The sequence below is a fragment of the Cydia strobilella genome, chromosome 5, assembly GCF_947568885.1.
Source record: "Cydia strobilella chromosome 5, ilCydStro3.1, whole genome shotgun sequence".
NCBI classification, from domain to species: Eukaryota; Metazoa; Arthropoda; class Insecta; order Lepidoptera; family Tortricidae; genus Cydia; species Cydia strobilella.
This window is the reverse complement of record NC_086045.1, coordinates 20,760,956-20,777,574: the sequence shown is the minus strand read 5'-3', so window position 1 is coordinate 20,777,574 and position 16,619 is coordinate 20,760,956. Positions and strand designations below refer to the sequence as shown.

Sequence of the window (16,619 nt, the reverse complement as noted above, 5' to 3'; positions counted from 1 at the left end):
TTCACTTGTCGTCGCACCTATCTTTCGACTCTGGCAGAATACCCTAAAACTAATTTTAACTAATGAAAACGCGTTTTCTCCAGTCAAAACTAGTTTCAACTAAAATTAATTTGAATAACTAGTGAAAACTAGTTAAAAACTAGCCAATTGAATTCGTTTATTTTTGACTGAAAAATCCCAGTTAAAACTAGTTTTCATCGAGGCCTGACGGTAAACAAGTTTTAATTAGTAAAAACGCGTTTTCACTAAAAACGGGTTTTTACGGTAACAAATTATCTAAACGCTAAACAAAAACTAAAAAACGAATTAGTAATATCTATATAAACGTGTACATAATTTACTTCTCGATTGTAGGTAACGATTAAATACTGATTTTAAATATTATAAATATTATAGGGACATTCTTACACAAATTGACTAAGTCCCACGGTAAGCTCAAGAAGGCTTGTGTTGTGGTACTTAGACAACGATATATATAATACTTATACGAATACTTAAATACATAGAAAACATCCATGACTCAGGAACAAATATCTGTGTTCATCACACAAATAAATGCCCTTACCGGGATTCGAACCCAGGACCATCGGCTTCACAGGCAGGGTCACTACCCACTAGGCCAGGCCGGTCGTCTTTTTAGTTGATTGTCCTGAAAATTAAAGACGGTGGACCTATAAATCTTATTTTGAAGTATGTATATGATGCCCGCATAGTTTTCGTACTTATGTCATAAGATAAGATAAGATAATATTTTTCCCCTCACTAGCTCGGAAAGCCGTCTTTTATCCTTTAAAACAAGCGGGGAAAAACGCATTTTATCCACTAGTGGGGAAAGTAATTTGACCTTGGATGGAGCGTGTTTAAGTAGCTTTTGACAGATAACAAAACGTAAAACGCTCATAATAATGGTTTGTTCGATATTAATTATCATTAAATAAATGGTTTGCGTATTTAATAAAAAATACCAAATTTAGCTTTATTTAATTATTTTAAGTCATAAACCTTAAAATTCCATAAAAACCTTTTTTCTTTTATAATGATGTTGATCATAATTCTGAACGCACAAGTTGAGTCGATGCAATTTCAAAACGCATCATTGACATTTCATACGTCAGAAATGTCAACATTGTCAACAAAAATTTTACTTAAAAACTTCTTACGTAAAAGTACAGAATTTCCAGAGTTTTTTGTTATAATATCGTAAAAAAATGAGTGATTCCAGTCGATGAAGATGATCTAACGCCTGTGGATGTTGCACTTTCCTCGCTATAGTGAGGGGAAAAGTTTTGTGTTACACACGGGTGCAAATGTATTTTACTTCTCGTCTGTTAAAACACTCGCTACGCTCAGGATTCTATTTTAGAACCACTCGCTTCGCTCGTGGTTCAACTATAGAATCCTTTCGCTTGCTCGTGTTTCAATTCCACACTCGCGGGTAAAATACAACTTTGCACCCTTGTATAACAAATAACTATTATTGTCAAAATTGTGTAACATGTTATAAATATAAAGGTATCAACAATCACACAACAAAACAAACTGAGCTAGTTTCTCCTTAAAGGCCTGGTGTTTATAACTTTATTATTATATGAAACTAATCCGTTCCATTATCATTATCATAACACTATCGAAATGTAAACAGAAATGGATAACAGTTTTTGAGATCTAGATATCCTAAAAAGAGTTGCGCATAAAACGCCGGCTGTCAACGATATGCCAGGACCAAATGCTTACTTACTTCGGACACCTCTCACGTCGTTCTCCGGATAGCCTGGAAAGAGTAATAATGACGGGCAAAGTTGAAGGCACGAGACCTCAGGGCCCTCCTCCCACTAGATGGTGTACTCAAATTACGGCACCTATGCAACTAAAACTGCACGAGGCCATGCGCTTGGCGAGGAACAGAACCCTATGGAGGAACCTGGTCTTCAGCAGAAGGACATGATGTCACGATCCTCAGTATTGAGGGACCGACTGAAGAAGAAAGAATCCTAAAAATATTACATTTCTGATTGTAATAACTAAAAGGTAGAATAATCAAACAATATGTTATCTTATTTACAATACGAGCTGATTGAATGTTGTAGCAACGAACGTATGTTTTGCATATGGCGCTAGCTAGACAATATGGTAAAACAATGACGTAATGGTTATACTCCAATTTTAATTAGGAACTAAAATGGAGTTTACATTGTGTTATACAAACATTAAATACAATTCAAAATCTTAACATGAACTTTACTTTGATAATGTCTTTCATTTATTTATATTATTATATAAAAAAAACTCGTTTTGAAGGAAACTTCGTTTTGATTTGTCACTTTTTAATGCTTGTCATTACATGGTAACCATGCATTGTTATTAAACTTAACCGTGAAAATGATCATAACATCAAGTACAAATAAAAGCAGTGTAATATATAAATATTTTTTAAACCAAAGCATGTTGCGGAAAAATCTGTTTTTTTTTCTGATAAGTAACTAACTTAGAGTTCTACCGTCTTCTGCGTCAGAAGGAGGTTTAATATTTTTCGAGCCTTTTTTCTTTGGCACGTCATATAGCCCAAATGGTTGGAGTCCAGGGGTCGGAAACCGGTATTTGCTCCATACAAAAATACCGGTATTATTACGTTCTTTTTCGTTCTTTTGTTTATAATTTCATTTTTAATGGGACGTTTTAATAATGCAAAATTGTTTCCTAAATACATGATTCAGTCCTACTTAATGAGCATAAAATAATTCAAAATATTGGGCTATTTCGGGGTTTTTTTTTTAAATACCGGTTCCGAGCCCTGAGTTGAACGGTTTTTGACATATATGTGGTGTCGTTGAATTCGTCAGAATTGTGGTAGTGACACAGGCTATATACATTTGGAAAATGGTGCCCGCATATAGATAAAAAAAGGGATGGGGGGAGGGGGGGTTTGTCTTTTTTCTTACCATAGCAATATGGGTAGCAAACGAAAGCTAGTGATAAGACAATTTCAAATATATGTAGCAGTCGGGTTTTTTGTTTTTATAATAAATTTACTTGATAAATATTTTTTTCCCTCATAATATGCTACGTTCTAAAATAAACCTTGTAACGTAAGCTGTGCGTTAATTGACGTGGTCCAAATATGACCAACATACAATACAAATACTAAATTCAATTTCTTTTAAATATGTATTGCAAATTTTTCATTGCAGGAATTTGTATGTAATTAATATATAATTTTAATGTCGCAGGTGAAATAATGCAGTTAGGTAAAAAAATACCTACAGTACAATATATGTATGTCGTTTGTATATCTAAACGTTTTTATGTTGTTGTTCAACACAATATAATTAAATCCGGTTCTATAGGTATTAAAAAAGTAATTTGATCATAATCACTATGTTCAGCGTTAACTTATCGAACACGATACCCGATTTTAGAAATTTTACGGTACATAATAACGTTATCTCAATTCGTTCGCATGTGATAAAGTAATTTTGTCGTTGGTTTATGTTATCTGGGCTTGATAGTGGAAGCACGAGCATCGCGCTGCGGCGACGGCCGGCGTGTGCGTTCCTAGTGGCGAGGACGGAGCCACGCAAGTCGCAACAATCGCAACATTACGGACATTACGGTCCCGCCGCGCCGAGAGCCGGCCGCGTCATTCACAGTAACCACATCTCGTTGCTCGTAACAACAACATACTTCGCATTTTCTGTCTTATAAAAAGTGGTTTACGCTACAAATTTAACATGTAAACGATTCACATTGACACTTTCAAACTTACTTAACCCGTATCGGTTAAATCGAGGCGAATCAGTGAAATATAAAAGTGTTTAAAATAGTTCTAGTGTTTAATTCGTTTAAGTCTGTGGAATTTGTGATTCTATTATTAGATGTGTACGTTACCGTACAGCTGTGCGTCGTGATTACGATTGTGGCATTTGTGGCATTTCAATCCATGTATGCGAGCTGAATAAGTTACGATGTAAACAAAGAGGATTGATAAGTTTGGCGACTTCTTTCTAGGCGACACTTTAGCGGTTCCAACATGACCGACATGTTGGGTTGGTGTTTGGTCGCCTCTCTTCTTATTATATCAGGTTTGACTCCATAACTACTTTCATAATGCAGAATTTGAAAATTCTAATGTTTAATACACGCAACTTCTATCCCTCGATCTTTCAGTCTTCACTTATAATTATAAAACTTGTTAAATATTAACACACCTTCATGAAATCTTGATGCACCTTGTTCTACTTATATCAGTTTATATTCCAAAGCCTTTCCTAATGTGACTTTTAGATAACAATGTTGTAACATGAATTACCTGCACTTTACTAACTTTGTAGCTAACACGACACAGCGTTAAGTCAGTCAGCTGTAGGTATACAATAGTACATTGTGCAACATGGGGCGTAAGTTAAATATTGCAAACGAGCTTGCCGGAGCGATTTATAGGCTCGAGTTTGCAATATTATTACGCCCCGAGTTACACACAATGTTTTTCATCACACTTGCGATACAAAAATGATATATAAAGACAAAAAACTGTTAATTATAATACTAGAAAAGAAACTTCATAACTCTATAGTTCATGCTAAACCTGCCTGCAATTCCACATTTACTGAGAGTGTGAAATACTTATTCGTAGGAATTCATGTGCGTCAAAAGGAATTACGCGGAGTAGGTAGGTAATATAAGTGACACAGAGTAGAGGAAGTGTCCAGTAGGTACAGCTTATTGTTTAATTGAAACAAATATGATAATGATAGCTAGTAGTTTATGCATATAAGTGGCTATTTATTTAGAATCGTATAAAGGATGACTCACGCTAGACCGGGCCGGGCCAGGGCCGAGGCGTCCGACATGTAATTTTCTATGACGGCTGATCGGTGATCACGTGGTGCTTTCCATAGAAAACGAAGCGCCGGAAGCTCCGGCCCGGCCCCGGCCCGGTCTAACGTGAGACATCCTTAAGTCAACAGGTCAACACGTGCTGATATAGTTGCACAGTAGTGATTTTGTGGGAACACACTACATAAATGAAGATATACATATATATACATCGATTGACACCGTGTGCTGAGGCTGAGAAACAGTGCCAATCGATGTATATATATGTATATCTTCATTCACTGTTTCTCAGCCTCAGCACACGGTGTCAATCGATGTATATATATGTATATATATGTATATCTTCATTTATGTAGTGTGTTCCCACAGGGTTATTAATCAAGGGTTATTAATCAGGGTTATTCATAATAAGCCGCGGACATACAGACAGACCGACATACATACAGTTTTTTATTAGTTACGGAATCTTATAAGAAATATCTAGTTATTAGTTAATAAGAAAATGAATTAAGTAGGTATGTAGATCGCTAAGTGTCCATTTTTGTTTAAAAATATTGTAATATATACGTTTAGTATTTGTGCCATTCTGAATCAAAAGGGTACTTATTGTCGGTTGTCAATAAGGCGCTATTTCCATATAGCTTTAATTTGAAATCAACCTTATTGACAAGTGACAATGTGGTACCTTTTGGTTGAAAATGTCACATTTAGAGTCTTGGCCAAATCTATTAATTGCGAAATTATAATAATTAGGTATCATGCACGTAGAATGCCATTATAAGTAGGTATATATATTTAGTACCCTAAAACCAGTTACACTATCTGTAGGTATTCACTACTTAATTAAATTATAGACACCAAAACAAAATTTATAAAACTCTATAGGTATTTATAATAGGTACTTTTACGTGTGCGTTGTTTTCGTAAAAAAGGGTTAAATTATAATTAAAGAGGTCGAGATCGCGTAATGTTCAAGCGCATACTAATGACAGTAATGATAATGACCGCTAGACTAGAAATGGACGCACAAAATAACGCGAGTTCTGGAGGTGTATTCTGATTGTAATAACAGGATTTGGATTTGTTATGGTCCATATTATTTTTTTATTCTATATTAAAATCTTACATTACATCAGACAAAAAAGTGCCGTGAAACCCTATCGGGTTTGTGACAGAGTATATCCATAAGTTAATCCAGTGTCAAAAGTGAAATTTCTTCAACTAGAAACGTCACTTTAGACACTGACATGATATAACAAATCCAGATCAAATTCATAACGTGAGGAGCAAAAATTGTTTTGACTGAATTACTATGGCCATGTAGTTTATTTATCCTACCTATTTTGATAGTTTGAGAATGAGAACCGTAGCAGTCTTAAGGGGCCCACTGACTATCAGTCCGCCGGACGATATCGGCCTGTCAGTTAGAACAAAAATTTGACAGTTCCGAACAACTGACAGGCCGATATCGTCCGGCGGACTGATAGTCAGTGGGCCCCTTTACTAGACTTATATTGACCGGGATATAGACCGTGATTACCTTTTGTATTATTTGTGAGCTCCCGATATTTCGACGCAGTTACATGCATCATGTTCACGGGTGACTGAAGATAGCGGGTGGGTGTCAAAGTTGTGTAGACAGCGCCATGTCTACCCTCATTCTTGCGTAGCAGTCTTGATGAGAAACATGATAATACTATTATTTATTCTGTGACACTGGCGTCATGCATGAGCTGTCACGGTGAAAGATACCTGCATGGTTTTTGACCCTAGTTGTATCAAGTCACTTAGTGACTTTTTGAATGCATCATAATATAAATAAATTTTATTTTATTTATTTATTTTTTCCTTTAGTTCAGAAGTACAATTGAAAATAATTTTATCATTTCTTACATAAATAAATACATCTTATATAAATAAATGAATATAAATAAATAAATAATATTGCAGACAATATTGATTCAGTATGACGATGACGGTCGATATGTACGATGACAAAGTTACGCGCAGTCAAATTAAATTAAAATGTCAAACTAAAAATATGATTTATTGGGGACTATTTATTAAATGAGGATTAATGTGGGAACATGGAAGATACTTTTGACGCGTCGGCTGATTCGCTACTTTAGATGCTGACTGTACTATCAAATGAATAATTGATGGGAAGGATATTTTATACGGATATCATAACAGGAATAAACATCTACACTACACGCTAGAGAATTCCTAAAGCCCGGTTCACATTTGTCTGACGTGTCGTGTTGTGTTGTGTCGTGACGCATATCGTTTTCATACATTTAAAATGGTTGCGTGCACATTTGTCTGACGCAGCGTGCATCAGACAAATGTGAACGCAAACATATTAAATGTATGAATAAAACCGATATGCGTCACAACACAACACGCCAGACAAATGTGAACCGGGCTTTATTCTACTACGTCATGACAAAAGGTTACCTATACTATTATCATAATAGTATGTAGACTATGTAGTTCCTTTATAGCCTTAACAATAGAAATGAAATTTACATTAAGTCTTCAGCTTTCTTTCATACAAAATAATCATTAATTTAGACAGAGACAAACAAATAGGTTTTAAAAATGATAATGTTTTTTTTTTCTGGGACAAGCTTTACTAGTCGATACAGTAATGTCAATGATAACATTTCTCCAAGAAACATTAGGTCCTACACTCGTCTGTCATACAAAATATCCCTAAAATCAAATATTTAGTACCCTACTCAAGAAAAAAAAAAACAAAAGTGTGTGCGTGTAATCTTTACGCGCGATTGAAGAAAAACTTCTTTGACGATGACGTTTATCGCTATGTTGGCACTTTGACGTGTGTCCTATTGTGCGTGTGTCACTACTGAGCTTTACTTTCGTCAGAAAAAATCTGAGTTACCCTCTAGTCGCGCCTAAAGAAGTTTTACTTCAAAAATTAAAAATATATGAATGCAGTTTTGTTTCTTTTTACAAATAAAACAATGTTTCCTTTAAGTAAAATGAGCTAGCTTAAGGTTTTAAGGTACTTTCCCTCCAGGGCCCATAAATTTTTACCACAATGTATATACGAAATACACATGCCCATATACATTGCCCATGCTATATACTGTAGGTTAGGTTTACCTGTCTTTTAGGAAACTAAATATATTTTTTTATGACGTTTAGTACAGCTTTGATGTCTACCGTTCTCCAACTCTCCCTCAATTGCTCAAAGGTTAACTGGAAGAGATTCCTTAAGGGATAAGTTCGCCTTTGTACAAATGATGCGTTTTTCTCGTGTTTTATGTTTATTTTTGTACAATAAAGAGTTTTACTACTACTACTACTATACGTATATCCTTTTTTCGACACAAATCGTATCATTCGTATTTACTTTGAAATAAAATAAACATCTGTTATGCAATGGAATCGCATCTTTTTATAATAATTATAACGAAATGAAGTAAAGAAAGGACGCTTAACGCGAGGAATATCTCCCATCCATCCATCCATTCCATCTCTTTTTAGCCCAGTGGTTGACTGGTAGAGAATGCCTTATGGCAATAAGTCCGCCATTTGTACTTATAATTTTATGTGCAATAAAGTTTAAAAAAATAAATATCGTACATCGATCCGCTGTACCTATCCCATCTCTATCTCTATCGCTCGAGTGTCGTTATATTGCTGTCCCTGTCATGATGACAGCGGTCAATGACACAGTGCGATCGGAAAAGCAATAAAATTATGCGCGTGCGATAGAGATAGGAACAGGCGGGTCAATGTTCGAAATTATTTGTGGTAAGGGTCCTTTCTTTAGATATAATACTTATTTACAGATCTAATATTTAGCTGCGTTGGTTTTTAGATTGAATCTTTCATTCAATTTAATGGACTATGCATTGAAAACTTGGAAACACAAACTTAGAAAAGTTAGAAATAAGCATGTAGAAGAGTAACGCAGCGTACTACGTAGGCGAACAACACGCGAACGCGAAGCCAAGCAATGCGGCGCGGGGTGAATCAATCCTTTGATACCTATAGAAATGTCCTACGTGGGCGATCTCATTGCGAACGCGAACGCCGTGGGCCCGCCGCGCCGCTTCGCTTCGCGTTCGCCAGTTGTTCGCTTACGTGAGACGCAGCTTTCGGGGATCAAAATTGTTTAACTCAAGTACGCTTTAAGCAAAACCGGGTGTAAATGGTTTTATTATCCTTTCGTAAAATGATAGTCAAGCCATTTCGAGCGATAACATTCATCAGCGCAAATAATATTTCTTCGATGCGGCTAACAACCCTGTATCATTGCATCATTATTACATTAAGTAATGACGTATAGTCACTAAACCAGGAAAGGTTTTGGTATAACACTGTTATTCTTAAGCAAATTTGCCCACTTGCACACCTAGCGTTCAATTTTGCCCCCATTATCGTGAAATAGAATTTGAGCTTACTGTGATAATTAATGATAATTACGTACGTATACGTACTAATAAGTGAGCTTGCTACTGACTTACGCAGCGTACTAACGTAGGCGAACAACACGCGAACGCGCAGCGATGCGGCGCGGGGTGAATCAATCCTTTGATACCTATAGAAGTGTCCTACGTGAGCGACCTGGTGGGCCCGCCGCGCCGCTTCGCTTCGCGTACGCGAGTTGTTCGCTTTCGTAAGACGCTGCGTTACGTAATTTTGATAGCCACGCAGGGAATAAACGATAGTTAGACAGCGCTTTAAGGCAAAGTATGCCCGGGTCGATTACTGGTTTCGATTTGATTTCTATCAAGTTAACATTATGTAATCCGGTATTAACATTAGTAGTAAACGAATCCAGAATCAGTAAGAGTAAATGGATAGTTGCGAGCGGGTAATTTTTTTAGGTGTAACTTAAAGTTACTTTTATTTACGTGGGATTTACAGGATAACATAAAGTTTGCTCGATACAAATCGAATAGTAAATATCATAATCACAATTCGATCTGAGGATACTTTGTTTCAACTGCAATTGGGTTATACACAAATCGAATAGTAAATATCATAATCACAATTAGATCTGAGGATACTTTGTTTCAACTGCAATTGGGTTATACACAAATCGAATAGTAAATATCATAATCACAATTCGATCTGAGGATACTTTGTTTCAACTGCAATTGGGTTATAATATGGTCAGCTTGACAGGACGCTTGGCGAGTGCTAACTTGTTGTATCAGTTGTACGTAAAAAGGATTAACAAAACCAAATAGAACCCTTTTTGCCCTTAACGGGTTTAACTAGATGGTTAGAGTTCGTTTAAGCTAACCTTAAGTAATGAAAGGTAACTTAAATAATGTAATGGAAATAGGTAGTCATATAACTTTTCGCAGCATCTTCATATTTATATTTTTTCCTTTCGTTTGGCGTTTTTCGATGAACGTTTGCCATCTTGGTTAGGCTCCCAAGTGAGAATGGAGGGTTGTCTCCTAGCATGAACGATTTCATACATTGACCCCTTACTGCTAATTGCTGTTAGGCGTGCAAAAGAGATAATAAAGGCAAATGTGGCCATCGTGACGTCACTTCGAAACTAATGGCCCTCTCACATAATATAGCGCCATGTTACAACCAGCGTGTGTACACTTGTGTCTGTCTACACAGCAAGCTGGAGCCCAGGGGTATAACCGCGAAAATCGAAGTTCGCAAATTGCGGGCATTTTTCTCTGTCACTCTAATTACGCCTTCATTGGAGTAAAAGAGTAAGATCCCCGCAATTTGCGAATTTCGGTTTTCGCGGTAGCCCCACAGAGACGAAATGCTCTTATCTGCCTCTGTAATCTCTCTATCGCTCTTGCATATTAGAGCGATAGGGAGGAATTTCGATGTTCGTTTTTCACGGCAGGGCCTCTACTGCACATTCGAAATGGTATGGCTCGGTCGTTATGCATCGATGTATGAGTAAGATGTTTGTTTATACAGCCGGGCCACCTCAGCTCTGTACACTACCCTACATTATATCCGTAACAGCCATTATAAAATTAGTACGAATTTGCAATTTGTTGCTCGAGAATACGGTTGAAAATCGAACGAGTATTCCAATGGCTGTTAAGTCTGTTATGCGTAGTGGGTAGAGTAGACTGTAGTACGGCGATGGCGTCTTTGAGATGACTCATGCATGAATGGTTTCTCGAATTTATCACTTGCTAAGGGAATCTCAGTTCCGTATGACTCATTACGATTAATAGTATATTCCAAATAAGGATTGCTGCATCAGTTTTAAATGGTATTGGATCTACTGAGAACCAAAGTGTGTTGCATGAATCATTATATTTTAAAAATACTCATTGGTTTTCAATTTCATTATACATAATAACAGATACCTATATTCTGTAATTTTAATTCGACAAAAATTTTCAAACAATTTTTTCTTTAAACGATTTTAAATGGGTAGGTACCTACCTAATATAGCTTTAAATAAAGCATAAATGACAATGGACAGTTTTTTTTAATAAATACTAATTTCTCATTTAAAAACGATACAATACAATTATTGCATACCTCAAAAAAGCAAAAACTGTACAAATCACAAACAAAATAAATAATATATAGGTACCTATACCTAGTCGTTTCGTTAACACATTCACTGCCCCCAACGCACATGTGCGTTCACCGTCATAAAAGTTTGTTCCTAGGCCACGCCCCCTGGCAGTAAATGCGTTAACTTACCTAAACTAAATAGGCCAAGTACTTATAGAAAATATATTTTTTTAGTCGGAGATCTCTTAACTTTTTTATTTTATGGCATTATTCTATAAAAGAAAAAGTGACCAAGTCCACCGGTGGCTGAGGCGGCCAAAATATTTAAGAGGCCGTAGTCGATTTTGGAGCAAAAATTTAAAATTGATAGATTTAGTCGTTGAAATTATACACGTTTTGTTACGTAATATCTAAATAACAAGTATTGGTTTATATTAGCACGATTTCTCATCTTGCCTATTAATAATAAGGTCGCGAGCGTGCGTCACCGGTAATGCATGAAGAGAAGGGGCAGTTTTTAAAAAATCATAAAAAAATCATGGTGGTAAATTATACAAATTGATGTATAAGAATAGTTTCAGCAAATGTTGTAAATTGTTTAAGTATCAAAATTACGTTAAAATTAAGTCGATTTTCAGAGAAATTGTCACTTGTTTTGAAGTAATTTCTGGAGAAAATTGATTTCGTCTAACTTTCATTTACACTACTTCAAAGTCATAATAATAAAAATGTGGTCTGATAAACGTCAAGTACAGGATATGTGTAATACAAAATTACCATGTTTAGCAGTCCAAACTTTACGAAATTTACAAATAATAGCGACAAAATCAGTGCTTTACGCGCGTTTACCTAAACGTCCATCAGAAAAGCAAACATTACTAATTTAGTGAGTCTGTTTTCAAAAAACTGATCTAATAAAAGGTAAGATAAGAAGACGTGCTAATAGAAACCAGTACTTGTTATTTCAATTAGGTAACAAAAGGTGTAAAAATTCACGGACTAAATCTATCAATTTTACATTTTTGCGACTAAAATCGACACCGGCCTCTTAATTAAATAATTTGATTTGTTCTCGAGTTGGATTATTCAGATTAGTTATCTCCCTATAGGCACCCGGTCCTTATAATTTAGTTTAGTTACCAGAATAATCGTCAATGGTGCAGTTTGATACAGATACCTACTATAAGTAAGTAATATGTTTTAATTAATGTTAACAGAGATGTTAAGAGTTGTTGATGTTGACTGTAAAAGAAGTGTAAAGTACAAGTAAGGACTGACTTCCAAACAAAACACCCTCACCTTGAGTTTTACGCGGCCTTAAACTCTAAGCGACTGCGTCAACTCAAACGCAGTGTATCTCGCTTGCACCAATGTCAGTACGAGGGAGATACATTGTGAGTTAGTTTACGCAGTCGCTAGCGAATATGTCAGTGTAAAACTCGTGGTAAAGATACAGGTTAAAATGCCCTCATTTTATGACCTTCGTCAGCAGTTATGCTTTCCGAGTTAAGTAATATAAAAAATATTGAAATCGCTATAAGTAATATTAGAAGAGATCTTCATGTCCAGAAAACTAATAATTTGTCAGTACCTATTAAGTCTCTTTTTTTAGAAATGTTATTTGTGAAATTCTCTTATGTGTGCTGAAACGCCCTGAAACGGCATTCGAACTTTACAAATCTGAACTTGATTTTATATCGATTTGACACTAACTGCAGTGCATCCCACTTGTACTTGTACTTAATTGGTGTGCAAGGAATGAACTATGACTTGATGGTGATGTCATATCTAGTTCGAATTCTTGTAGTCCGAACCGAATGCCGTTCCTAAGTGAAGTTAAAAGAAACAATTTATTTCTGGTTGACAATAGACGAAAAGTACTATCATTTATTATACTGATGTATACGGGTGCTCTATTTGTAAATAAATACGACAATTATCCTTATCTAGGGCCAAAAACTAAAAATATCTTATCATTATCAGTTAAATATTTTATCAGTTAACAGTTAATCTACATGTCATGATTTGTTGAAAACTGTTATTCCGAACTTGTTCTTATCGCGTGTATCATGTCAGAACAGTTGACAGTTGCCCTTTTATTGACCTTATTGTCCCACATCAATTAAGGTCAATTTAAATATGATTTTTCCCACTTTTGTACTACCGTCAAGTGGGGTTAAATCACTTTTTACTATCATTGAATCAGGATCTATGAGCGTAATTCTGCAGGGTCAGCTTTTCAACTATGTAGCTAGATCAGTTCAAAAACTAATGTTATCCTTCTGTCTCCAGTTACCCCACTTCATGGTAACTCGAATACAACTTACGTATTTCTGTTCTTGATACGAAGATACGAGAATTTGTTAGATAGTACTTCATGTAATACCATGATAACGTACTATATCAAGTAAGTCATTAACAACATTATCGACGCCCCTGAGTTATTAAAATGTCTTTCCTTTAGAGTAGGTACCCCGTCGTTGTGAGCGAGCATGTAGAAAGAAGAACCTCTTTTATATTCTCCGTAGTCGAACTTCATACGCGACGCTAGAAACGGTTTCATTAGAAGAGCATGTATGATGATAAATTTCACAATTTAGATATTTTCAATAAAACGTTTTGTACCTTCAAACGACTGACCTTAAAGTGTATTTATAGGCTTCAATTAGATAATTAACTATAATTGCCTCTTTTTGTCTGTTTTTACAATTTATCCATTTTTGTTTTATTTTTCCTTTTTTGTTTTATTTTTGTTAAAATGAAAGAGTATTTTTGTAATAATGATTTGACAACTTAGAATTTCTATTTCTAGTTTAATTTTATATAAGTCATATGGTTTTCATACTCTTTTTTAGGAAACTGTATATCTATAAGTCTATCACCCTATATTGTAACAACTTATTAATATAAGAGACTGTTTGTTTCTAAATAAAGAAAATAAAAAATAATAAAAGAAAATATCTTATTCTAGCCTGTCATATTCAACTGAGACAAATTCGTTGTCATTCTCAACTTGGATCAATGTTATGAGTTGTAAAGTCTACATACCTACCTATCTTAGTGTATGATCTATGCTTTACGTTCGGTACGATCGTATACAAAGACAACAGGATTATTTTAGGTATTTTTCCATTGCGCGCGCGATGCTTTTAATTGAATGCGTTTAATAATAAATAATGGTGTAAATGGAAGTATTTTTTTTGTAAATTTCATTTATTTGATAAGCCTCTTAAAGAACCAATCGGTTTTTAATTCACAAAGTATTAATGTAAGTAACGTCAGCACTTTTAATGCTGGAAAATGGAGATTCATAAAACTTAGCAAAGCTCGGTTATGTTTTTTAATTTGCTATCAAATTTAATACAGTTGTCGAAATACCAGATAGTGACAAACAATTATCAACGGTTTATTAGATTTGAGATAACGCGAATAGGCTCTCCGAAACATGTCCCGCGAGTCAAAAAAATTAATTAAACCTTAAAAACTTAAGTTAAGGATGACTCACGTTAGACCGGGCCGTGTCCGGGCCGGAGCTTCCGTCGCTTCGTTTTCTATGGAAAGCATCACGTGATCACCTGTCATGTCATAGAAAAGTAAGCGCCGGAAGCTCCGGCCCGGACACGGCCCGGTCTAATGTGAGTCATCCTTATACCTACTTAATAATACCAATAATTACCAACGTTTCCTAAAACCTTTTGGTACAAGGTTTTATTTTATATATTTTTATTGACATAATTGTACAAAATGCCATAAATGTAAAATCTAAGCATACAAAAAATAATAACTTATTTTACCTCTTTATACTTACTTATTTATACAAAGCCAATTTACTACACTGTTGGTTATGAAAGGAAATATCTAATTCTACAATAATTTTAGCATCTGCAGGATGCTCGCTCGGTCTCATATCGGACCATCCGGTTGTTAGCAACAAACACGGCTTATAAAGAAGATAATAGGTACATTACCGGCAACTTTAATACTGTCTGTTTTAAGAAACATTAACTGTATCGTTTTATTATATTATTGAAACATTATTATAAACTATTTGCACTGGATACGAATGAAATAAACAGGTTGTTGAAGTCAACTTGAATACTGTTTTAAGAAAAATCTACTGTATCGTTTTATTAAGCCCGATTCACATTTGTCTGACGTGTCGTGTTGTGTTGTGTCGTGACGCATATCGGTTTCATACATTTAATATGGTTGCGTTCACATTTGTCTGATGCACGATATAATAATATACAACACAACAACACGCACAACACGACACGTCAGACAAATGTGAACCGGGCTTTATACTTTTTATTTATTTTTCTTCTTAAGTTAGGTTGTTTATAACATGAGTACTTATCGAAGTAAAATACAAAAACACGTACAAAACTAATACATAAAACATGTAAACACATAAAAAACCTAGCTTACGGTGCCTTCGGCAGCGGGCAGGGCCCAAGCTGCCGGTGGTCAAGGCTGCAGATAGAGGAACCGGCGGACAATCCGCGCCGTGTCCAAGGCCACCGCCTTCTGCATCTGACCCTTGATCCAGCCTAGCGAGATGCTCTCAAGGTGTTGTTCGAGACTTTTCGCTATGAGACCGTTCGCTGAAACGACTATCGGGACAATGATCGTCGAATCAACATCCCACATGGCGGTTATCTCGTGAGCCTAGTCTAGGTACTTACTGGAATTTTCCTTCTCGGCTTTCACGAGATTCTCATTATGGGGATGGTGATGTCGACGAGCACGTTATTATATTATTATTGAAACATGTTTGAAGACTAAAGAAAGTACGCTTAGTACGAGGGTTCATTGATCCGCCGCCTGTTCGTATCTGCCGCTCGCGCTTTATTTTATTGCTGTCCATATCATGCTGACAGCGGTCAATGACACTGTGCGACCAGGATAGCAATATAATTATGCGCGTGCGATAGAAATAGGAACAGGCGGGTCAGTGTACGAACTTCCTTGTGGTAAGCCTCCTTTCATTATTTGCAATTGATACGAATAAAATGAACAGGGTTTTAAGTTTAAATTTGAATACTTTTTGATATATTCGACGGAAATTAATTTTACGCGACATATGGCGTTATTCATAAACGCCCGTCAAGTCAAGTCTAAGAAGCCCTTGATAATCGTTTGTCCTTATCTGTCATTGTGACATTTGTGTTTGTTAGAAAGTGGCAAAATATAACAACGTTTTGCTAAGTTTTATGAATAAGGGTCGGTTGCACCAAACCGCCTGTCATACGAATTTTCATAGTACTCGGTTGAGTTATGTTGATCAGTCT

The 16,619-nt window shown here is 35.7% G+C and overlaps 1 protein-coding gene across 5 annotated transcripts in view; it reads left to right on the top strand.

Annotated features, from left to right (window-relative positions):
* Positions 1 to 3,609: 3,609 nt before the first annotated feature.
* The window catches only part of LOC134741612 (vascular endothelial growth factor receptor 1), a 56,138-nt gene continuing 43,128 nt past the window's right edge, over positions 3,610 to 16,619 (top strand). For all 5 annotated transcript variants that reach the window (XM_063674458.1, XM_063674455.1, XM_063674456.1 and 2 more), the window contains exon 1: positions 3,610 to 4,079. In XM_063674458.1, the coding sequence (XP_063530528.1) occupies positions 4,028 to 4,079 (52 nt within the window). In that variant the 5' untranslated portion in view covers positions 3,610 to 4,027. The remainder of the gene's footprint in view (positions 4,080 to 16,619) is intronic.